Source organism: Ictalurus punctatus, chromosome 7 (assembly GCF_001660625.3).
Source record: "Ictalurus punctatus breed USDA103 chromosome 7, Coco_2.0, whole genome shotgun sequence".
Lineage (NCBI taxonomy): Eukaryota > Metazoa > Chordata > Actinopteri > Siluriformes > Ictaluridae > Ictalurus > Ictalurus punctatus.
Window position 1 is genome coordinate 10,625,620 of NC_030422.2, and position 25,921 is coordinate 10,651,540.

Sequence of the window (25,921 nt, forward strand, 5' to 3'; positions counted from 1 at the left end):
GCAGAGTTTACACAGAATGGTACGAGAAACAAGAAACATCCATCCAGTGAAGGACGAGAGGAGTTGAATTGCCAGATTGGTTGGAGCTGACAGGACAGCCGGTAACTCGGGTGACCACTCTTTACAACCGTGTTGAGTAGAAAAGCACCTCAGAACGCACAACACACCGTGCAGAAACATAAGGCAGAAGCAGAAGACTACATAAGGGTCAACGTTATTTCGATTTGTAACTTTCACATTATTAAGACAGAGTTTGTTTTGTTGGAAATGGGTGCTGCAAATTTAATACATGCTTGTAGGTTGCACTACACAAAGTGAATTTCAAGCTGCATGTATTGTTTGCTTTAACTTAGAAACATTACAGCAAACATGCACAAACTCACACAAAGGTGCTATTTCACTTATGCGCTTTTTGCTAGAGTTTCTCGAAATTCATAAATCAAGATGTACATCAGACGCAGTGCTGGACTGTTATGGAGAGCCACTGATCTTCAGAGACCTGGTTTGAAATTCATTTGAGTCTTAAAAAAATGGCTTCACCGAGTCTAGAACGTTTTAACAGCATGGCTTAGTAAAGAAAAAAGCTGAATTCTGCACACAAAGAATAAGAATTCAAAGCCATCGTCTTCGCTGTACTGTGTAGACCTGTGTGCGAGCGCTCACATCGCAGCTTGACTGATTTGTGTAAAAAAAAGAAAAAAGTGCGGTCTCTGTTGATGCAGCGTCAGCTTCTGGAGAAAACAAGACAATCTGAGCTTCCCTTATTGAGAAGCCTTTAATGTCGGCCAAGTGTTTTTGTGTTCCTGCCAAATCTCAGAGCCTCACTGATCGAAGCCAAAATGTGAGGGGGGGAGAAAAAAGCTTTGCCTGAAGCTTGCTCAGAGGAGAGAAGTGTGGGTCTGGAGGACGATGCATTCACTTGAGCACTATACAATCCGACCGTCAAACCAGTCATCTCCAAAGTTATCGGTGCCATGTATGACGTTTTAAAGAAGCGAAAACATCGCAAACATATTATATTTGCCTGATGCACATCAGCGTACATTTTGCTCCAAATTAAAACTCATTCCAAGTCCGAAAACGACGAGTGGAAAAACACACCGGTTCTGCAAAGGAAAGCGTTTCGAGAAAACAAATTTCAGCGCGAAGGCGAAGTTAAGGAGAGTTTTGGGTGAGATTACAACGAGAGATTTCTCTGCAGCGCGATAGATGCCTGTCTCGCCACGCCGTCGCTCTACGCTGAGTGTAGTGTGAGTTAGAGGATATGAAATCGGTGAGATGAAGGTGTGTAAAATCAGCTCAGGTGCTCTGAGGCAATGAATATGTCAAAACAAATCAAAACACACAAACCTGAGTTGAAGCTAAGAGAAAATCAGAGGAAGCACCGATTCATCATTTTACACCTAGCTGCTCTTACTGAAGCGGCTCCACCACTTATTGTTTGAAATAATCAATCATTTATTCAATCGGTTTCGTATATGTCAGGTCTACTCCCTGAAACATACGCGGATATGTGATACAGCATGTCAGCCAAACGATGCCCGAGACGTCACTCCCATGCTTTATTACAACCCAATTCATTGTCTATGGGTCAACAACGTGCGATTTTGGCTATGTGTGTGAAAAGTCTACATGGGAATGCTGAGAAAAATAATAACACACCTGTCTCAGTCTGGCTACATGTTTTGCGGTACGTTTCTTGACAGTGAACCCAAAAAGTTCTTCGGTTTGTCCGTCTATAGCAAGTCTTCTATGTAGGACCCTACAATTGAGTGTTTCCCCATTTAGAAGCGGTTCCACTTAGAACTATGTGGAATCTAGAGCCATTAACCATGCAGAGGACCCATTAAGAACCCTGTTTTATTACAGCCCGTGTTCTTACAGTTGAAGCTCATGAGCTGAATCCATTTGAGAAATACTGTGTTATGGGTCATAAAGTAAGGTAAAATGTTAAACTATAGCATCCCAAAGTTTTATGTTATGAGGAGAGTTTATGTTCTTACTTTATAAAGGGTATTAAAAAGAATTTAAGTACAAGTACATCATCTATTTCATCAAAGATACGGCAGTGGAGGGAGATTTCCAAGCAGCAGTAATCCTGATTTGTGTTATTAGAGAACTGCTGGAAGAAGACATTACGCGTTCTCTGAAATCATGGCACGCTGAAGGATTATCAAGCCTCTTTAAAGAAAAAAAAAATATTGTTCCTCAGCATTGCCAACTCTGCAAGAAAAGTGCTGGAGTTGTGCTTTCTGAAATGCCGTCTGATTATTTTTTCTCTCTTCTCATTTGCTGGGTATCGCAGTGCCTGAGATAATTAGGGTAAAAAAAAAAAAACACTGATGCACACTGCACAGTCCTTAATGTAGCGATAATAAATGATCATTACGCACAAAGCAATGTGTGTAGGCTTCACGTGACCGTAACGCTGATCTATTCGCTTAATATACAGCTAGCTATAATTACCGATGATAATTACACAATAATTATAATCAGATCGTGCGCCACTTCGTTTCACAACCCGTAATGGCGTTCAGTATCGATAAATTGGCTCCAAGCTGTAACCTGGAGATTTTCTTGACGTATCTCAAAGAAGAATCTCACACTTGCTTGTCCTTATGCTTGTATTCCAATCTATAATAAGACACGCCGTCGTCCGTCACTGTGCTGCGCCTCCCCAGAGCCATAAATTCTGAGGGGAGCAGATATGCATGTGTGAAAATCAGGGTTCTGTCCCATTTGTCATCAGATTCTGGGTAATGAGCGAGGAGGGCTGGATGTACTCGGTAATTATACAGAGGACGAACAGGTGGCTAAATCCCCAGCCAAGGTCCCTCTACTCATGCCGAATTATGAATTAGCAGCCTCAAATTAGCCGTGGCACCAAAACAAGATGCACGGCGCTGCCAACGACAATCGAGAGAGCAATGGATTAATGGCCTCCAGTGGTGCCTTGACCCGGGCATTAATCGGTGATTCTAACTGTTAGTTTCTTAATGTTTTTAAAAGTGTAAGGGGTGGAAATTCCATTGGTCTATGACTCTATTAGTGAGTGCTTATACCAAGAGTGTGTCAGAAAGCAGCTTTTGTGAACTTGATATCTGGTCAAGTTTGAAGGGCATTCACTGTGTGTAGACAATCCCATAGTTCAAAGTTTTATACATTCCAACAAACACGGTGGACCAAACTGTTGCTCCAATGGAGAAGTGTGTTTGCTAGGTTAAATCAGCGGTTTGTTTTGTAGACAACGAACATTTATTTGTTGATTAGCGTAGCAGGTATCATTTGTGTCGAGTCGCTTTGTGGTGGATTAAATAAAACGGCCTCTCAGCTTCTGTAGCGAGCGCATGTGGCCAACTTTCAGAATAATACCATACACTGCTGTACTCATACCTCGCTGGTTGACCTCAGGGTTGTCAGGACAATCAATGTAGCCAATTTTTACTCAAACGTAGTGCTAAATGGGAATTAAAGTGCAAATCGTCGACAGCTTCTGTTGTAAAATGAGCGAGAACTGAGCAGTAATTGCAGTGATTCATATCGACTCCTGTCACGAGAGGTTAACGAGCCTGCGTTTGAAGGCGAAATATCAGGAAATCATTCTGACATGCTACCAAAGTAGCAAGGGTAAATGTGGAAGAAAATATAGTACCGATTAGAAGAGAGAAAAGAGGATTGTGAAGAATTAGATAACGCAAGCCAGAGCACTGCGCTCACCATAGTGACCTTGTACCGGTATTCAGCACAAGATTCTCCCTCATTTGCAGAGTTTATAATCAAACCGTTTGTGGAAGAAAAGTCTTTCCAGATGTGCGGAGAAGAACCAGGCGGAAGGTTAGGTATGTAACCATGGCTCTGCGAATAAGTAGAGGTCCACCAGGGCACTTGGGTCACTCAGGGTGATGGGAATAGCATAATGATGAGTGGGATGTATCCAAGGGACGGTTTTTTATCTTCACAACGTGATGACGTTGCTATTCGTCCAGGGACTTACTTCCATATATGCAAGGCGCCCATGTTCTATGGCCTTCAAGACACACCCACTCTGAACCACACTCATTTCCATATATTAATAGTCAAATAGTCAGTACTTGTTTTTTTTTGTGATTGTTGCAGCCAAAAATGCTAGATTTTACTGCTGGTTTTGGTTGTTGTTTTTTTTCAAAATTTGCTTGAATTGGCAATCTTACACTTGCGAGAAATTGTTTTGCACGTGATTTTTGTTGGTAAATGAGACCTTTTAGCTGTACTCATGTTTGACACGTGAAACTAAGAGGGCTTTGGTGGAATGCGTCTTGTGATGACGTCACATGGCGCGTCTCGGGCCAAAACTGCTTAAAATCTGTGGTGATTTAGAAAAATTGCACGTTCCTTCGAATATCATGGAGTTTGCTTGATTTTGATTTTGCATTAATTTCTGCAATCGCGAAATCCTGGATGGACCGAAAACCGTAGTGGTGCCGTGACCCTGGGGTGATCTGTAGGGAAATTCCTTATCCTAAAAAACATTGTGTTGGAAAAGCATTGCAGGAGGATTCTTCAGTCGTCATGAAGTCACATAAAGATTCCTGAAACTTAAAAAATAATAATAATAAAAGATTGTTTTCCTGTCCATATCGATGTATATTTTTAACTGCTAAATCACAAGTATGGAAAAATGCTGCATCATACTCAGCTAGAAATTTCTGGAACAATCTTAGTCCACCGTCCTTTAGCCTCAAGCCATCACAGTGAGCCACAACACCAGTGTCCAGTCGGTGTAGTTTTTGTTCTCTTCTTCTCCGGGTTTTGCTTAGAACCGACGATTGTCCTGTGCTCAGAGTGATGCGTTAATTAAATTGCTTCCTGAGGCATGATGGAGCTGGAATTGAGTTTCAGGCGCGGCTGTGCCACCGGGGACTCCCGGCTCCTCACGCCCGATCGCTTTCTGCACGCCCAAGCTCGCACACGTTCAACACATTTTTCTCCTCGAGAATCAAAACTAAAAGAAAGTTATTTTTAAAAAAACACGATGTGGACATCTGTCTGAAGGATTTGCTTTGCTCGACGAGAGACAGCTGTGTTCACGTACCGAAGACACTTCACGCAAATACGAACTGCTCAGTGGAAACGACCGCTCATCAAATGCTCCTAATTAATGGAGGAATATTGTGTGCTCTCTCACAGTAGTCTGAGAAACAAATCCCTAATACAAGTGATCACAAAAGATGTTTGTATTGTAATTCTTTACAATTCAAGCCCTGACAAGACTATAATGCAGTTTCATTTTACTTGAAGCTCTGATAATTGCTTGTTTTATACTTCCTATGGAATGCTAGCTAAGTCACGATGTACAACTAGCTTGTTAGTCAGAGTGTTAGCTAACTATCATAGCTAGCCTGCTAGAAATAATGCCGCATTCAACTTAACTCAGCAGTGGGAAGTCCGAACTCTGTAATATTTACATATTCACATATTCACATATTACATAATATTTATGAGCGTCAAAGTGGGGGGAAAAAACATGGACGCCTCCATTAAGCACGTTATGTTAGCAACACCTTAGCCAGCTAACGTTTCATTGTGAATTTACTTTTTCAAACTGTACTGTCAGTGTTCTCGATTTAGACAAATGTGTCTATGTTGATTGATCTAAAGTAAATACTACTGAAAAGTTGGTGTAACCGTTTCAAGCGGCCATGTTGCCACAACGTCGCATGCTAAACTCTGGGTTGAGGATGGCTTCCAAACCTACAGAGTAGGAATTAAAGTAAGAAGTGTGGGTGGCATTTACTGTGGTATTTCCAAGTCGGGAAAGGTCGGAGCTTTACTCGAGCAAAACGTCCTGTTCGCCAGGTCTTTTGTAAATGCTAGAAAACAAACTATAAATTGACATTTTAAATGAAATTATTTCTCTTGGCATTCGGGACACTGAAACACAGCCTGATCCCAAAATAGTCATTTTCCCCCCTTAATAACTCATTAAAAAATGCATTAAGCCGCTGCCATTAAAATTCAGACTGGAACTTTGGGCTTCGACTTCAAACTAAAGCGGCCCCTGATTGAAACTGTGGAAGGACCATTTTAGAAAAGATAAGGAATGAATTCCTAAAATTAGCACACCACATTCGCCCCTAAATCTTCTCTTGAAATCCATATTTTCTACATTAAAGGTTTAAATCGAAGCTTTAGCCCAAGGCACTGCTTTTTAGTGCTTTCACGTCTATAAAAACGGCTGGCGCGCAGTCAAGGACAGGGTTTGCGCTGTTAAAATGGACATCTCTCTGCTTTTCCATTATCCCATCATAGTGTTCGAGATCACTTAGACAATGCTAAACTGGAGGCTATAAACTTCCATTACCTTTTAGCTACATTAGCCGCGTAGCTCCGGGGAAAAACAAAAGAACTAAACTTCATGATTGATTACATTTCCCACTGCCATGTGGTGACGATTGGGATGCTTGCGACACACAGGACAAAAGAAGATGGAGGAAAAAAAAAGCATAAAAAGGAAATCGCTACAGCCTTTCCATATGCGAAGGAACAGAAGAGCTTTTTATCTCACAGAGTGATCAGATTCAACGAAATACAAAAGAGCCCATTGATTCTGAGCACATGGAAAATATGCTCGGTGTATTTCTGAGGCCATGTGCTCCAGCCGAGCTCAGGGTGAGTGCCAGAATGCTGCATATCACAAGACCGAATAACAAAGCCATTTTGTGGTTTAGGGCGCAGTGAGGGGTTACTGAAGGCCGAGCCCATCGTCCAGAGATTTCAAGTTCAAATCCTGACAATGACGCCACAGTCATCCATGGCCAGGAGTCCAGAGAGCAAATTTGTTCATGGTGTCCAGATGGGAGTGGCATACACTCTGTCCACTGTCGATCACAGCCAGAATAGCCGATCATGGGCATCCGTGAGCTCATGTATGCAGAAGAGGGCAGACAGCACTTTCCTACAAGTGTGTTACGCCTCCCTGTGACGGAGAAGGAAGCACGAGTTATCCTTCACCCTCCCTGTTTGGTAGCTTTCATACAGTATGATATATTGGGGAAACAAAGAAAGCTGAAATGGTGCAGAAACAGACATCGCATAGTGATGGAGATTTAGTTCATTTTGATTTCTGGAAAAACGCTGTTCTAACAGGACTGAGTTTGGTTCAGAAGACTTTGCAGAAGCACGGGGCGTACGGTCGCGCCATCTGTTCAGCACATTGGCATATTTCATGGAAGTTGCAGGCCATGTGGTTAACAATACATTTAAACTGTAATAACACGCAGATAATGTAGCCAGCAATGCATTATGGGAATCGTGTGTAAATTAATACAACCGAAGGGCAGGAATTATATTTGTGGAAGCCCAAAACAACAAATTATTGAGGAATTGTCAAGAAATTATCGATTGTCATAATATCGAAAAGAAGAAAAATGTTTTGAATGGAGTAATTTTACTACAGGAAACTTTAATATTCCGGATTCATTAGAAATTCCAGAAATATATAAAGCAATTAAGCTACAATATTTTTTTAAAAATGTTAAACATGGTAAATGATTGAAAAGTAATATGACTGTTGTTGGGTTTTTTAAACTATTGATATGAAATTTTTTTGTTTCTCATTTTTATTTCGATAAAAGTAATGTAGGTATGTATGAAAAAAATACAATAAATGTTGCGTTCCTATAAAATTCCTCTTTTACATGGTTCTAGGTCTGCACAAACACAAGCATAATATTCTAAGGAAAACAATCCCCAAACAATCAGTTGATCAGTTTATTATCATTATTATTAACACACTGGTTTAAATTACACAGGGACAGATTTTGTTTGCATTTCATTGCAAAAATATAAAAAAAAAAAACAACAAAAAAAAACACAAGATATCGAAAAACCACAACTGATTTACAGGAATTGCATTTTTTTAAAAGCAAAAAAAAAAAACAAATTCAGCACACTTAGCAAGATGCCTTCGCAAGAGCATACGAACACAGGAGAAGCTAAAAACGATTATAAATGATTGCTTTCAAAAAATACATTTTTAAAAATGTTTTTATACCTTTACCTTAGGGTTACTACAGAAATTGACTCCTAAGCACGTGTGAACACATTATTATATCTGTACGGACAAAATAAAACACATATTGTGTCCCGAACGCTGACATGATAAAGTGTTTTTTAACTGGAGTTCACTCGAATATTTAAAACGTGAATGTGAGCCAAAGCAAGTGTGTGAAATGACTGAAGTACGTCCATTAACGTTGAAGTCTAAACCACATGTAAACCATTTTCTTACCTCCAGAATTTTTTTTTTTACAGTAATTAGTTAAATAATTCTTTTTTTGAATGGAAAAATATGCTTTCCTGATCTGGGTTTCCCTAGAATAAATAAATAAATAAGTAGAATAAAAGGTCAAATGAAAAAATAGCACTTCATATTTTAACCAATTTCCACATCGTTTTCACAGAGTTCCATCTACCATTTAACATACACAGTATGCTCATTATGATGCCAAAATTGTGTGAAAAACAAGAATCTGGAGGTTGGAGAAAGCGTACACACGGACAAGTCATTAGCAGTCGTATTTACTAGCTGACCGAGCGCAAGGATGCTAAACGAATAGTAAATAACGTAGCTGACGTTGTGTTACTAACAGTCCCCATTAACGCTCGTTATTAACTACTAGCATTTGGGACATATTAGCATTCTAAACTACAACTACATATTTCTTTCAATTCCAGCATTTGAGACACATAACGAGCTAGAAAAAGGACACTCGATGCATGAAAGCAAACATTTCCAACACAAAGTACAAACATACATAAAAAGCACTTGCGGAGATCATTTTTAAAACTGGAACGAGAGCTGAATCGTGTGAACGTTCACACTCTCTTGGCGTATGTACAGCCAGTAATGTTGCAGCCAAACTATTAAAAGGCAACATGAAAAAAAAAAACGAGGTGATGAGAGAGACCTTTTTTTTCCCTCTGAGAGAACCTCACAAACTGTGACCTGAAGTCTGCAAATAGGGGACTAATACAGAGGTGCATCAGAGAGTGAAAAAGCACTGCTTTTTAGTGGAGTGAAAAATCTGATTCTGGATCAGAATCGTAAATAAGGTCTATTTAAAGACAACATTATTGTTCACTGCGTTTTTTTTTATGCGAGTAAAGCGAATCTTTTCCGTGCACAGTATGTGTTAACCGTCGTCTACACGTCTAGACACGTGCAACATAACCCGACCCGAAAGTCACGACAGTGGGCAGGTTTTACTTTCACACGGGCTGCAGTGTGTGGGGGGCTAGATATGAAGCTCGCGGGACAAAGAAATGCCACGTTCATCAATATTGGAGCATTCCGCACATTTACTGCCTTCCATTCATCTTTCATCTTCACTAAACGCTTTATCCTGGTCATGGTCACGGTAGTTGAAATAACAAATTTTGTTTATATTTTGGGAAATATAAGGATGGGCAGGTACAAACAATAATAATAACTGCGGAATTGGGTGGAATTGGTCTAGAATTGCATCAGAATTGGTCAGGATTCCTTTGGGAGTGGCAGAGGTTAGGTAAAATTCCTTTGGGAGTGGGTGAGATTGGTTAGAATTCCTTCGGAATTCAGAAATCCTATGGAATGGGTGGGGATATATTGAATTCCAATGCGAGTAGGATGGATTAGGTAGAATTCCTTTGGGAGTGGGTGGGATTGGCCAGAATTCCTATGGAGTGGGAAGGATTGGCCAGAATTCCTTTGGGAGTGGGTGGGATTGGCCAGAATTCCTTTGGGAGTGGGTGAGATTGGCCAGAATTCCTATGGAGTGGGAAGGATTGGCCAGAATTCCTTTGGGAGTGGGTGCGATTGGCCAGAATTCCTATGGGAGTGGGTGGGATCGGCCAGAATTCCTTTGGGAGTGGGTGAGATTGGCCAGAATTCCTATGGAGTGGGAAGGATTGGCCAGAATTCCTTTGGGAGTGGGTGAGATTGGCCAGAATTCCTATGGAGTGGGAAGGATTGGCCAGAATTCCTTTGGGAGTGGATGAGATTGGCCAGAATTCCTTTGGGAGTGGGAAGGATTGGCCAGAATTCCTTTGGGAGTGGGTGGGATTGGCCAGAATTCCTTTGGGAGTGGGTGAGATTGGCCAGAATTCCTATGGAGTGGGAAGGATTGGCCAGAATTCCTTTGGGAGTGGGTGCGATTGGCCAGAATTCCTATGGGAGTGGGTGGGATCGGCCAGAATTCCTTTGGGAGTGGGTGAGATTGGCCAGAATTCCTATGGAGTGGGAAGGATTGGCCAGAATTCCTTTGGGAGTGGGTGAGATTGGCCAGAATTCCTATGGAGTGGGTGGGATTGGCCAGAATGACTACAGGCAGTAATTATAGACCTACAGACCTCTATGGTAGGTGTAGCTGATAAAACAGTGACACTCTGTATGATCTGTATTTTGGATATCAGTAAAGGGATAACGAACAATTAAAAAGTAAACTTCAGTAAACATTAGTTTCATTCTAGTGATTAAACAACACGAGTAATATGCTTTCATAGAAATAACTTCATAATAAAGTGACATTTTAGGAGATTTAGCTATTGCTGCTACTTTGTTCACTTTCAGTTCTCATTTGCAACTTTGTCAGAAATGGATCTTCTCAGAAATGTTCTTTTAGCTGTTAGAAATTTCATTTTTAATAACGATCATAAACTATAAAGAAATCAAATTTCCTATTTTGCCTTGCCCTCTAGCTCAAACAAATAGGCAGAAAAGCATGCAACAAGAAACTATCCATCCTTTGCATCCTTTGCCAGATTTCACAATCACATGAGGTTGATTTTTTTTTTTTAAAGGAAAAAAAAACCCCCTAAATGTAGTATTTAAAAAAAAAAATATGTGGGTTAGTGTGAAGCTACAGCACTTGGCTAACGCAGATAACCGTTAGCCTTGAGGTTTGACAAGAAAGAGCTTGTGATGATTGGGGGAATCTGGCAGGTTACGTTCATAGTAAACCTGGGATAAACTTGGATTTGAACTCATGGCTCATCAATCAACTCCAGAACTACTTGCTCCATTTAACAGACAGGGCAATGATTTTCCACATAAACAAAAGAAAGAGCGTACCGCTAACAAACACAAATTCACAATGAAAAAAAAAACATATGAAGGAAATTATTGGCACCCCTGATGAACACTATAAACATTACATAAATGTAAACCATCCTTGAAGGTACCTTTTTCCCCCGATCATCATTAGCATTGAGCATTTCCAGTTTCCTTGCACTGAGGAAGTACACGTAAAATCTATCTGTCACACTGGGGAAAAAAAGACAAAAAGCTTTCTAAACAAAAGAGACAGAAGGTTTTTGACTTCCGGTAACGGATACAAAAAGAAAGAAAATTCCTACGTAGCTGTCTGTACATCGCATGTCACTTCCTTGGCACATGAAACCGTACTCGCTGGCTGTTTTTAACACAACCGCCCACGTTTGCTTTCCCGTCTCTTATTTCACAGCACAGACGCTAACTTATTAATAATTTATCTATGCAAATGCTACACTAACACTTAGCTAAAACTTGGTATGGTAGGCAAATACCTTTCAGAGGAAACTGGAGGAATTCTGCTCAGTTTGATCATTAGGGCTCCAAATTTGCGATGTGTCTAACATGAAAGTCTTAGGAATACACACAACGCATGAAAAGCTTCAAATGATTTTTGTCACGAGATTCTTCGTTGGGATTTGTTGGGTGTTTAATTTTTTTCCTATCATTTCCTAACATCCTATCAACACACCCAACAGTCCCACCCAGGTACATAAACATATTCCTCTCACAACCTTCGTATGGCGCCCTAGGGGTTAGTCGTCCTATGACAAATGATCCATATTTAGTAAGAGAAGTGCTAAAATACAGCTGAATACAGCCGAAAGGCAGATCTTCATACAAGCGCATGCCGTGTAGCAAAATATCCACTCCTGCTACGTTAATTGGGATAATGTTCTGTTAATAGTGGTTTCTAAAATCGCACGTAGTTCGGCTGAGTAGTTTCTCACAAAAGCAATAAAACACTTGCGGACGTGGTGTTAACGGAAATTAATCAACAACGGGGCAGCAAAGTCTCTGTTACCACCCTGAAGCCGATATGTTCCTATGACAGTACATTCACAAGAACATGTCATACTTTTGATCCATTTCTAGTAACATCTGATGATAACTTTACGATAGAACGCGTGTTGTTATAAACATGTGATCTGCATTACGAGACCTTGTAGCCAATCAGAATGGTAAATGGTCCTAACTTTCTATCGGGGTCGTAAACCTGTTCTCAAAAGGAAAACCTCAGACGTACGGACCATTTACCATGCACAGCAGCTTTACAGGTTCCACCAGACGGATCAACCTGAGGAACTGTTGGGGAGTAATAATAAGTACATTCAGAAACTTTGATTTCATGAAGCACATCCCAGACGTACCCCCCCCCCCCCCAAAAAAAAAAACAACAAAAAAAAAAACCAAACAAACATCCAGAACTTTAAAGGGTCTTCACTTTATATCTCTGGGGGAACCCTATTAAGGAACCCTTTAGGAACTTTTTTAGGTTGTACAGAGAGTACAGAAGAGTAAAGCTGACTGGTTGTCGGTCCCCAGTACGCTGAAGGAAAAAAACCAAACAAACGACAAATTGCCAAGAGCTTATTTGGGTCTCCAGATTTACTCTAAAACTCCCAGCCGTGATAAACGTGAATAAATCGTTTGATTACTGTAATCCTCTGCCTTGTGTTTTTTTTGCACTTCGAGAAGGAAATTCCTATAAATCAGGGGTTCTTAAGATGAGGATTGCAACATGGTCCTTGGGGGATCATCATGGTAATAAACAAAATCATTTTAATGGGTGTACAGTATGCAAGGTCTGCTTAATGGCACCACTGGCAGGCCTGATAGGCTATTGTTACTGGGACTAGTGACATTAGTGGGAGTAGTGGGGAAAAAATGTAAAAACCCCTGCTATAAATGCATACGCAATAGAGGTAAAGCACAAGATAGTACTGTTGTCTGTTTTTTAAATGCAAGACGTTAGTAAATACGGCTCATTTGTCTCTGGCTACCTTGTTTCGTACCTTCTCCAGAGATTTTCAGAAAACCTTCGTGTAGTTTAGGTTGTGATGAGAATTGTCTATGTGCTATGGAACTGTCTTGTTGTCCTTAGAAACATGCAGTGTCCCACCACCATAAAACATCCTAGCAAGGCTCTCCTCCTTCCACTGATATCCCATTAGACTCACGCTGTGACCAGTGAGTAATCAGGATGGGTTGAGACGATTGTTCTGACCTGTTCATTGCTGCTTGTTTGTGCATTAAGACAGGAAGTGTTTGGACCAATCAGGCCTCGGTGCTCAAGAGAAGGCGTCGTCCTGTGTTGGTCATGACAGCTGCCATTCGGGGTGGAAAAACTTCATGGGGTGTGTCTTGGCCCACTTGGCGAAAACTGCCTTCTCTGTTATGAAGCGGTGGCCGCCATAAGGGGCATTCTCGTGCAGGACATACTCGGCACACTCGTCGCGGCTTCCGGCTTCGTAGTAGTGATACGGCACCTTCCTGTAGCCTTCAGATCTGAGAGCAAGAACGGAAATAGAAAAGTGGATTAGATTGTGATTGTTCTTATGTTATGTCACGCATGACGTGATAAACCTTTTAAGGGAACCAAAGCAATGCTAAGACGTCACTCTTAGGTATAAAAAGTAGAAGGAAATAGAAGTAGGTTCTCTCCAGTAGTGAATGTTTCCAATGGAACCCTGATTGATTCATTTTTCATCTTCAGTGAGCGCTTTATCGTGGTCAGGGTCACGCTGGACCTGGGGAATGCTTGTTGCAAGGCATGCACGCAACCCTGTACCGGACGCAAGACCATCGCATGCTCATTCACACCAAGGGGCAATTTAGATTTGCCAGTCCATGTATCAGAATGTGTTTGGGAGGAAACCGGAGAACCCAAAGGAAACCCACACGGACAAGAGCGGAGAAAATACGAAAATCCAGACAGACAGGATCCAAGGATTGAGCTATGAGATGTGAGGCTTTCCCTTTAAGAATGCTAAAATATCCCAAGAACCCTTGAAGAACACTTAGATTGTAGCCATCCTGTGGCCATCAAGGAAGAGAAATCTGTCTCAAGCAAAATCTCAAAAATGTTATTTTTAGTTTCAACTCAAATGTCCCATGGGTCTCCATCCAGACAGATTTCCATTAGCCTCACAGCTCCAGTGCAAAACTAAACAAGCCTTGGCTGACCAATCAAATCCGAGTCAAAGGGAAATCAATTCTTTAGCGCTCGAACACTATTTACTGTTAAAGAACAAAGATTCAGCGTGAAACTCTCCTGTAGCGTTACAGTATACCCTGTCTGTTCCGTTCTGCTTCTCTTCTCAGGTCCTGCAAAGTTATAAACGATTTCAATCTCACTCCCCTGCAACACCCCGGAGCACCTGTTGGATTTAAATGACAGTGAAACCATTTAGGGTCAATTGCTACTACAGCCGAGCAGAACATTTTAAAACAGATGCCTTCCTCCGGCACTGTCTCTTTATGGAAATTGGAAATGGCTCTGCAGAAGATCACTGTTCCTCCGCTTTGCAGCTTTAACTGGTGGCCGAGATGAGATTAGCTATAAAATGAAATTGGCTCATTGTTTTGGAGCAGGTGGAAAATGCATAATGGGTGGCTAATTACAAATATACTAAGCACACCATCTTTAAGGCTATTCAGACCCTGAGCAGTCTGCAGAGAGTAACGAGACAACCGGACTGGGAATTACGAAGCCATGCTGCTGACTAACGGGGTCGGGTGAAGCATGACAGCTTGTTAAGACAGCAGTAACGTGACGGTAAAATAAGATTGATTTTATATCACTAGACATAACTAGGTCAGACACTTTGGCATTACACATACAGCTTATGGCAGCAAACAGATGTAGGAGCAGGAGGAAAGCAAGAGCAGGAAAAATAACTCCTCCAGAACGGTCAGCAGGGGAAAGCGCTATGGGCAAGAAGCGTAAAATAAACCCTGCTCATATTGGCTTTATGGAGAATAAATATTGATTCAGTGTTGCTTTATTATCTGCATAAACTGTTACTTTATGTATAGTCATGTAACTTTATGAAAAATCGCAATTATGAAGTAAACATCATGTGAAGTGAACCTACAGGTTGGTATTTGACACTGTTCTCAGATCAGGGTTTCATATCATCCAAGCCTCCTTTTTAGTCAGTCTCGGTGCGTCTTGTTAAGGCGAGCGTATATTTCGTGAGTTCTGAAGGGGCTGCAGTATGGGAAGAATACAAAACACTCATACAGGTATGGGTATTCAGAGCCGAGTTACGCACGCCCAACTACGGACTTACGGACTCTACTCCAGTGGTCACCAACCCCTCTTCATTGAGATTTACCTTCCTACAGGTTTCGTCTCCAACCAAAATCTAACACAAGTTAGTTGATCAAGAACTTCTTAAGGCAATAATTGGATGGATAGGTGGGCACCATTATGGTTGGAGCTAAAATCTTCAGGAAGGTAGATCTCCAGGAACAGGGTTGGTGACCACTACTCTACTCGTATTTCCATGCAAACTGCACCGGAGGGCGTAGTTTGCATAAAACAGAGGTATCTCTCACTTAGGCATGACTCTCAATGGTCTTGAACCCTTACCTTGCATAAGTAACAATATTTCTCACTTGAAGGCAAGGTTTTGTTTGTTTGTTTGTCTTTTAAAGGCAGTGGTCTAGACCAGTTGGATGGTGAATGCAGGCCAAAGGGTCTATGATTTTTCAAAATTCTGCACAATTTTGAGTAGCCTTCATCTAAAGGTCAACAGCCCAAACACAAGTAGACCTACAAACAATGTCAACTTGGACCTAATGTGTGCTTTTGGTGGAACATTCAGGAATAAAAGCTCGAATCAATAGCCCAAATATTATTGTACACATTATAATACTTGACCAGTTGAATCCTGAGGAGGTTCCTGGAATTTATTGTACAGTTAAATGGGTCTCTGGCTGCAAAAAGTTCGAGAACCACTGATCTAGAAGCTGTTTTAAAACAACCTGGTCAAATTCATATGAATTTTCATCAAATCGGGTTCTTTTACACAAGCTAACTATAATTACATTTCTCATTTGAACATCTTTGTTTACCTAGTAATGCAAAAAAAAAGCATTCTAAGCATTCTTTTAAGAGTATTTCGGTAATAGTAGGTCGTAATGATGGACCAACGAGTCTGTTATAGACATCGGAGGTTGTTGAGGCTGTTCTTCTGTCAGTGACCATGTAGAAACACAGGTTAATTGTCTAACTCACTTGCAGTAGGTGTTGTTGATCATACCGTACACGTGTATCTCCTTGCACATGTCCATGGCTAAGATGAGGGTGAACCATCCGGTGCTCAGGTATGACCCCGATGTAATCCTGTCAACAACAAAAAAACACCCTTGTCAAAGATCACACTGTTGAGATTCACATCACGCCCAGTGAGTGAGTCATGTTCAGTGGAATGAAAATCACCAGTCGCGGTGGTACATCGTCCTGAGTGACGGAGCTACGGTTTAGATTTCAATCCTGCAGAGTAATGAGTGCTCACCTATTAATAAACCAAAAAAAAAAAAACCACATACATGTTTAAAAATTAATATTAGTATTTAAAATGGTTGTTTTTTTTCCATTTTTTTCCCTCCATAGCCGTATGGCATAAGCTATATTTGTGACTCGCATGCTGATTTGTCATAGTGTTAGAGAACAGATTGTTTTGTTTGTTTCATAAGTAGCGCACTCAGCCTTTTGTATCCTGCTCCAGCTACACGGCTGCATTTGATGCTTCTCGTGAGTGAGAACGATGGAGACGGGCGCTAGCAGTACGCCCTCTCGGCTTCTCGGCTTGGGAATAAACAGCAGCTGAGAAATTAACTCTGACAGCTAGAGCCATGCTCAAAGCAAAGAATACACCAGGGCTCCGTGCTTTTCGCTGCCACGCTCCGCAACCAAAAGCATCCCAACATCGCTCGTCGTCGATTCGGCCGGCGCTTTCATATTCCTCTCAACCTTGGGTAATATGGACTATGCTTTGCGTCCTGGGCCTGACCTGCCAATCATTTAGACAAAGTAGTGGGTTTCGTGACTAGCGGCGGAAGTGATGGAGACCAACAGCTCGATCCATTTCGCAGCTCACTAAACTGCTATCTAGGCATTGTTATAGTAGCTGACATTGTTCAGTGTAAAAGGCGTGCCCAGGGGAACGCAATGCGTCTTTAATGGCCTATCTTCCGGCAGGTGGAGCGATTTAAAAGCCTTGTTTTGAGAAAGGGTTAAGAAGAAGAAGAAAAAAAGAGGTTGAACCACTTTACCTCGCTGGTTTTCTGGAGAAGTGTCTTACTATCATCTCTGATTCCCAATAATACCTTGTGTGTTTAGCTAAAAAAAAATAAAAATGAACCATGACCTATGTCACTTAATGTCCACGCCTTAACATGCTGTGAGGAGAACACTACCACTTTTACTACAGATGCATCGATTGCACGTATCTTCAGACCACGCACGAGTACACCGAAATGTGTAAACAGAAAGGAGAAACATTCTGAACAGCCAAGGTTAGGGCTAACACAATGGACTTGATTGATTATGTGCACGAATCAGACATTGTGTGTCTCTAATAATTTCTCCAAATCCTCCAAATCCTTCTGGCTGCAGTGAAAGGACTCAAGTAAGGACGAAGAGACAGAAAGCAAAAGAAGTGTCCAAAAGTGAAGGCAGATAAAAAAAATTATATCTATATAAAAACACCATCTCTTTTTATTTAGAAATCCTTCCAAACGTATTTCTTTCCTCAGAGACTCATTCATGCGTGCAGAGCTAATGCGTCACGCCTTCGTGTTCTCTTAGCCTTATATTATTATCTTTATCTCCCCAAACCCGCCATCTTATGGATTTCAGCAGGCAGGAAATTGAGTTCCCAACATTCTTTATTACATCCCGGACCGACTTATACGCCGTAATGCCTACAGCTAGATTTGTACAGATCTGTCTCATACAAACACTAAGATATTAAGACTTTATGTTCAGTGTGATTGCTTTAACGCCAACACTTACCGTCCCACCTAAACCGCTTTTGTGATTCCTGAACTGTGTCCTTCTCTGGATTATAAAAAGGGTGCGTTTTGAATCAGTGCTATTTCACTCTGGGTTAAAAATAAATAAATAAAAAGGATAATTATGTCCTTACGGCCTGTTCTGAGGTATTCTATCAGGACATTTTGCTAATTAGGGTCAATTGTATTTCAGTGAATGGGTGAATATGAAAAAGTGGACTTCCACATTTCTGATTACGCAATTAATTTGCCGAGGTCTGTCCTCATCGTTTTTATATTATGTCCACTATTTAAAATACATGGAAATTAATGGGGGTTTTTTCTACTTTAGACTGCTTGATAAGTATGGAACAAAACACTCAGTCAGTCAATGATGTGGTAGTGGGATGAAGCGGAGCTGCTCTTTATTGATAGCTGATATTTATCTGTAGTTCTAAAGTGAGATACAGATATTTGAGGCGAGATACATCTATATGATCTGTAACGCACACATGCTATCAGTTTGAGCGCGTTTGTTCAGAAACCTAATTCTGGCCTATTTTTAAGATTTTTACTATTTTCTCATCCAGTTTTCAAAATGTCAGCTTTTGTGCTGTGTCGATCAATATTATTATGAAACTGATGCCATAAATATCGACTGGAATCAGAGGATTATGGGATTTTTGCCTTCCCTTTCATACTAGAACAAGAACTATAGGACCGAAGGTTACATGAAATTTCGCCCACACGGTCTGCCCTCGTGCGTGTGTGTGTGTGTGTTATCCCGATTAGCTGCAAATTTTTTTTAAAAATCGAAAACTTTTCATTTATGTAGGTGTTTTGTAAAACTTTTGTAAAAGCCTTCTGACACAAACTCTAAAACAAGGATTGGTGGCTGTTAATGTACAATAAGGCGAGGTATACCTAGGCAAACAAGAATCAAGAACTAACACGAAACAGGTGAACCCAATCAGGTAGCAGGCAAACAGAATAGGGGGAGTGTCACGTCGCGAGATGTAAGGGCGTAGAATACGGAAGCAGGCGCAGGTAAAGATGTTTTTATTTAAAGGACACAGGCAGTTAAATCCAAAACGTGAAACAGAAGCGTAGTCAAAAACAGGCGAAGGGTCGGGCGATCGGCAAACAGGCATAAACGGGGCAAAGCAGGAATCGAAGTCGCGGTCACAGAAAACAGGGTCAAAACACAAAACAAGAAACATGAACTAGGACTGTGGACTGTGAGCGGAAACACCAGCGGGGACTAGATGAACTAATCTAAAGTTAGTCTAACTAAATCTATCAAGGAACATAACATTAACTATATAACTATTTTAACTATACTATATCTAATACTCCACGAGGTGTAATGGGAAGCGAGAGGTATATATCCCAAACATAATCACCGCTAACCGCTAGCAGCTGAGAACAATAAAAACACCCCCCCGAACAACAACCATGTCACGGTTATCAACATCCGAAGAGCATGCGCTCGCTGAGCACTCGTGCACGTAGCTCGTGCATGCGCGTGCCCTCTGTCTCTCTGAGCGCGCTGCCAGAAGGGGAGATCGTGACAGGGAGGACACAGGACCAAAACAGAAACCAACATGATATATGCGCCATGGGAACCACAACGCAAACGGGGAATCCATGTCAATCCAAGTTAACATTAAAACGCAACCTGATATCAACCTGAACGTAATCGGATTTTGTTCAAGTTCATACTAACGAACCCTAGCTCCACCCATAACTCAGCTTTACATGTGAATTGATGCATATTAAAACGTATGAGACCATGGTTTTACTGTTTAGAGTACTAAGAGAACCTCAATGCTGTGACTTTCGATGGATTTTTAAAAAAATAAATAAATAAAATGAAAAAACAAAGCTGGTCAGGTGAAATAAATATAGAAGTGCAAGTTTTATAGAAAAGATTTCAATAAAGATTCTTACAGTATGCTTTTTTCCCCGTAAAAGCACTACACTAATTTGGATCATGCAAAAAAAAAAAAAAAAAGAAAGAAAATGATAAGATGCATCACTTCCCCGTGCAGCACCTGCTAGAGATAATAAGGATAAAGAAAAAAAGTCAACAAAATTTACAAACTATTTATAGGAACGTGTAATGGTGGGAAAAGTGTTTAGAGATAGAAACAGTTTCAAAAGCCAAAGATATTATATGGTCTAATGGGAAAATATTAAAATCTAAATATTTTATATTATATATATCTTACTTGTTACATTTTATTTATTTATTTTTTTTAAAGCAATCACTTGTGATCAAAGACTCTGCTGAGCTGTTATTATCTTAACATTCACGCCTAACAAAAAACAGGACACGGTGCCAAAATGTAATATTTAATATTCCGAGGTCCAGGATGAATATTCGAGCGGTATGTTAGATATTGATGGAAAAAAATGTGAGCTTGCAGGAGGTGAGAATCATTTCAGCATTTGTAATTCTCCTCATGCGACCTTTTTAGTAATGCCTCCTCCAGTAACGCTCTGAGTAACCACTAAAAAAAAAAAAAAAAAAAAAAAAAAATCGCATATAAATGATGGAGGCTTTTGAAATGCATTACATGCAGGCTTTTCCTCCTTTTCAGTTTTTCACCCTGCTCAACTACAGGTCTTCCATCATCACGCCGCACTGAAGAAAGAATACAAAACAGCTGAATATCCCGAGGTTAATGAAGGGCCACGGCTGATGATTACCGAGCCGAGCTTTTACGGACGGCTTACTGTAATTGTTGCTAAAAATAGGCCAAAAATGAGTGTATAGAATGGATTTTCTAACGGTGGCTTATAATTAAGACAGGTGTACAGAAAATGAGAATAAGCTTATCGTGATAATCACTAAACGTTTAGTGCGGTTTGAAATATCACGATATTGTGTATTATTTAAATAAATAAATAAATAAATAAATGAGTTGGGCAGCATTTTAACTAACAACGAACGATCGGCTGTAACGTAGAAATCGAGCATGTTTTCACATCGACATATGAGAAAATAACTTGCGTTACTTATATTATAGCAGCTATAAACAGTCGTTGCATCACCAGCCTCTCTGTATTTTCTTTCCTGATGTTAATAAGCCAAAAAAAAAAAAAAAACGCGGCTACAAAGTGTCACCGAGACTCTCTGTCGTCAAAATTTCAGAAAACGTCGAAGTTATACCTTTAGCTGTGACTGTTACTGTCTCTCACACTGGAGACACCTTCTATAAATGTAAAATTAACATCTCCTCAAAGAAAACTTCACCGTATAAACCAATTGCAAGCTTTTTTTAAAAAATCCGATTTGTAGCTGCAGTTTTCGGAGCTGCTGTTAGAGAAAATGAACAACTTCCAACCAATCAGAATCGAGAACTCAGCAGCGCTGCGGTATAAAACGATGTAGTTCACGCAGGCCGATATAACAACCCGACACCGACACAAATCACTTTCATAAAATCTAGGCGTAAAATCCGTGATGGGAAAACGTATTAGTCACATCACCCACATAATCAGTGGCAAGGACGGGGTTATAAACTCGGGGAGGAAAACGAGGAAGAGAAACCAGCGAGCAAGGCTGGGGTAATAAACTTTAAAACCTCAATTAACAAAATGAATGACACGCATAAAAGACACATTCACCCACCCTTTACTTACAGCACTTATCTACTCTTTACTTATCCTTTATGAATAAGTAAAGTGTGGAATTACCCATCTGTTGTGCTGCACAAAGTATTTGCACCCCCTTGTACCTCATCCATCAAGGGAAAGGGATCAGTACTGGGCATTTGGGTGGTAGACGTGATGTACGTAGCAGTGTTTAACAGCGGATTAATACCTCCTAAAAAGTCTGAGTAATGAGAAGGCTTATTGAAATTATGACAGTGAAATAATCAGAAAGTTTCTTTACTGCAGTAAGAATAATCAGTGCACTTTCGTGGCTCCGACACCAACAGAATGAAAACGTACGAGTCTTGGGAAGGCTGAGAAGAAACTTGAGGTTTCCATTTGTACTTATGTTTACACTTTTTCATTTCAGGTTCATGTCATATTTTGAACAGATTTTCAGCGCATGTCACTGTTTTTAATTACTGTCATACTTTCAGTTTCCTAAACCTTAAACCTAAAACCTTAAACCTATACTTTCAGTTTCCTAAACCTCCAACCCTATGTCTAACCCCAAAACCCCAACTCCAATCCTAACCCCTTTCCAACCCTAAACTCTGTCCAACCCTATGTCTAACCCTAAAACCCCAACTCCAATCCTAACCCCTTTCCAACCCTAAACTCTGTCCAACCCTATGTCTAACCCTAAAACCCCAACTCCAATCCTAACCCCTTTCCAACCCTAAGTCCAACCCTAAACTCTGTCCAACCCTATGTCTAACCCTAAAACCCCAACTACAACCCTAACCCCTTTCCAACCCTATGTCTAACCTTAAAACCCCAACTACAACCCTAACCCCTTTCCAACCCTATGTCTAACCCTAAAACCCCAGCTCTACCTCTAAGCACAACCCTAAACCCTTTCTAACCCTAAGCCCAGCCTAAACCCTCTCGAACCCTAAGTCTAACCCTAAAACCAAGTCAAACTCGAAGAACAACCATAAGCCCTCTCCAACCCTAAAACTAATCCTAAAACCTCACGTCCAAGTCTAAGCACAACCCTAAACCCTCTCCAACCCTAAGTCTAATCCTAAAACCCCAAGTCTAATCACAACCCTAACTCCATTCCAGCTGTAAGACGAAGCCCAACAATGAACACTCTCCAACTTTAAGCCCAACCCCAACTCCAAGCGTAACCCCAACTTATATCAAAACATCACGTAAATTAGTATTCGTTAATTGGGATCTTAATAAGTAAGATCCTTCATCAGTGTTAGTTTCTGACTGACAGAACTGCTGTTCAGTCCCAAATTGTGCACACAGTCAGTAACTGTATACCAATAAAGCAGCCTATATGGAGGATGTAACTGATAAAATGATCAATGAGTGTAGTTACAAGGTAATATAAGGTAACCTAAAAAACTGGCAGCTCTGTTTATTGGATGTCCGACCATCATTATAATTGCTTAGACTCACATTGAATGAATGAGAGGATGAGAGAGAGAATCCATTAAGACTGAGTGGATTTGTGAACCTGTGGCCTCTCTGTGGCCTGTTTGTTGTGCCTTCTTTTCAGCTGGCCTCTATTGGTGCTCTGTGTGCGTATTTAGCCAGATTAATTCCAGACAAACAGTCAGTTCATCTAATTATGCCCTAATTACATTTGTCATGTTATATTATATGACATGCAGGTGCACTCTTCAGCACAGTGGGAAATTGGCCTGATTCAATTAGACTGGGAGAAAGAGGAGTCCTGGACAGCACTTTCTTTGTGCTAATGTCTACGCTGTTTAATAAAAGCAGTGCGAGTTTGTCTGTGCATTTTAAGTGTACCATCCAAAATATCCTCTTAAATTAAGGTTTGGATCACTTCTACAGGTCTATTTCAAGGTTTAGTTTGTACAACAGTTTGTACAATAGTGTTAAATGAAATTAGTGTCAAAGCTTAAGCCCCCAACTATAAAGCTAATCCCGACTCCCACTCTAAAGCTAATCCTTTCTCCATCCTAAATCTTAACCCCCCCACTCCAACTATAAACCTAATCCTGTCTCCATCCAAAAATTAACCTCCCCCACTCCAACTATAAACCTAATCCTGTCTCTATATCAATACCATGTCTCAATACCATTTCCAGCTGGAACACTAACCCATGATTTATGTAGCTCTATTGAAACACACTGCATCACGTTTTATATCATCTGAGGATGGAAAAGCTGCCACGCTGCCAGCTCCTGATTATGAAACAAATGGCTTTACATCTCAATTTCAGTCTAAAATGATTTTACAGATGAGAGCTAAATATAATAAGACGCTCCCACATGAACTCCTTTAATGCGTGCAACAACAATTAAGCTTGAAAAATCTTTCCAGGAAAAAAAAAAAAGAACGTTTAGCAGAAACCGAGCTCTAGGGCAATGCTTACAATATCTGCAGTGAGTTACTGCCTTGTGAGGTCCAGCGGGTCAAATGTCCTCGTGTAGCTGCATAGTAATGTGACAGTGTGATTTAAGAGTGCTGTCCACTGTTATCTACACAGTTACCCATACCGCACACACAGGCTTGCAGCAGACAGCGAACAGCTATATATGCTGCATTTCTGCTAACAAAACCTCAGGGGTAAGGATCTGCTCTGGATGACAAGAGCAGAGACACTCTGTATACATTAGGAATACTGAAATAGTGCCACATGTGAGTAAAAGAAAGCAAGAGGTAGGTGTGAGGAAGGAAAGCAAAAGAGGAGCTGAGAAACCAACCAGAAGAATCCAAGTTGTGTGAAAAGAACGATTAAGGGTTAAGGGGTAGAGTTACTGGTCGTAGCTTGTCACATATTCTTGTGGTTAAGAGGGTGGAGTTAGTGGTCGGAGGATTCATTAGCAGTCCTATGAATCGACCAGGAAGAATGATTCAAGAGCAAATCATGTGTTAATTAGGTGCTAGCATGCATCAGCATATTGACATTTAGCAAGGTCAGACAATCAAAATTCTCGTACAAATTTCAGATTAGTCGAACCAGGTCAAGTCTAAAGTCAGTCAACTCAGCGTTTCAGCAGTCCGTCTTGCATAGACGTTGCTAAATTAAACTCTCACATGACCAAATGGGCATGCTACTCACATCCCAGCCTGTGACACTGACCATAAGACTCTCTACTTTTTGCAGACATCACAAATCAACATAGCAAGAGATTCAAAACCATCAACCAGCGGTACACACTTCTAATGATGAGGGAACAAAATATAAAAGAACCGCAGGCACACGTAGGGCTTGAAAGGTGAGCAAACAGTAGTATGATTAAGTTGTCTCTCGAACGTATCCCACATCCTGCTTACGTGAGTGCAAGCAAATGGAAATTGACCAAATTTTGCATTTATATAAGAACCCATGTGATATGTGGAGCAGTCCCGGAAAGTAGGAGGTGTCCGATTAAAATATACAGTGGTTTAGAGTTGTGTTTTAAAGTACCCACACATCGCAAACGTCTTCTTTTTTTTTCCGTTTAAAGTATCAAGCTAGCTTTAAAGATACAAAGTTAGGCTTAAGATCAGTTGTCATTGCTTTCAAAAGGTCATAAAGGTCATAAAGAAATCCAAGAGAACTCGCTAACCCACAGTCGCACAGCCCTGGATATGCATCATGCATTTTTAATACGTCTGTTCTCTTGGTTTCAAAACATTACCGCTTGTAGCACATTTTCTTTAGCAACTGTGACTTGCTGTAGGCATCTAAATTGTGCATCTCTGCAGAATATCTACAAGGCCAAAACTTCACAGGAGTGCACTGCTTCTACCCGAGTGTTATATCACCACTCCTTGCCATAAAATGTAATCCTGAACAAAATGGCGCACCAAACCTCCCAGCGAGCTCGAGGAAATCCGTTCATCACCCGCTTTGTTAGGCCTGCCATCACTCATATCCATAACACCACCACTCCCAATGAGAATATGGACGTCTGACACCAAGACTAATGGGCTGTCTCTCACACTTTGCCCCCGCAGATCCATGCTGATGGATCACATGCAGCTTGCCAGATGGAAATGGATATTCTGCCGTATGCTCAGTAGTCTATCTTAGTTTTGACAAGTCGCTCAAAACTTTGATCAGCCAAGAAGTGGATTAAAAAGATAAGCAACACTGTTATTCAAAAAGGAACCCTGAATTCCTCAGGGTCCTGGTCTTCGTCCGCGCATATTTATAATTTACTACATGAACGTGAGCACATAATTCATCATCATGGCATTGCTTTGCAGAAATA

The 25,921-nt window shown here is 40.8% G+C and overlaps 1 protein-coding gene across 3 annotated transcripts in view; it reads right to left on the minus strand.

Annotated features, from left to right (window-relative positions):
• Positions 1-12,457: 12,457 nt before the first annotated feature.
• The window catches only part of st6galnac3 (ST6 (alpha-N-acetyl-neuraminyl-2,3-beta-galactosyl-1,3)-N-acetylgalactosaminide alpha-2,6-sialyltransferase 3), a 39,418-nt gene continuing 25,954 nt past the window's right edge, over positions 12,458-25,921 (minus strand). For 2 of the 3 annotated variants that reach the window (XM_017473250.3, XM_017473249.3), the window contains exons 4-5: positions 16,314-16,421; positions 12,458-13,576 (exon numbers count right to left, since the gene is read on the minus strand). In XM_017473250.3, coding sequence (XP_017328739.1) covers positions 13,387-13,576; positions 16,314-16,421 — 298 coding nt within the window. In that variant the 3' untranslated portion in view covers positions 12,458-13,386. Of the gene's footprint in view, positions 13,577-15,167; positions 15,282-16,313; positions 16,422-25,921 lie in introns of those variants that run through there. The other variant, XM_053681765.1, reaches the window with a different exon arrangement.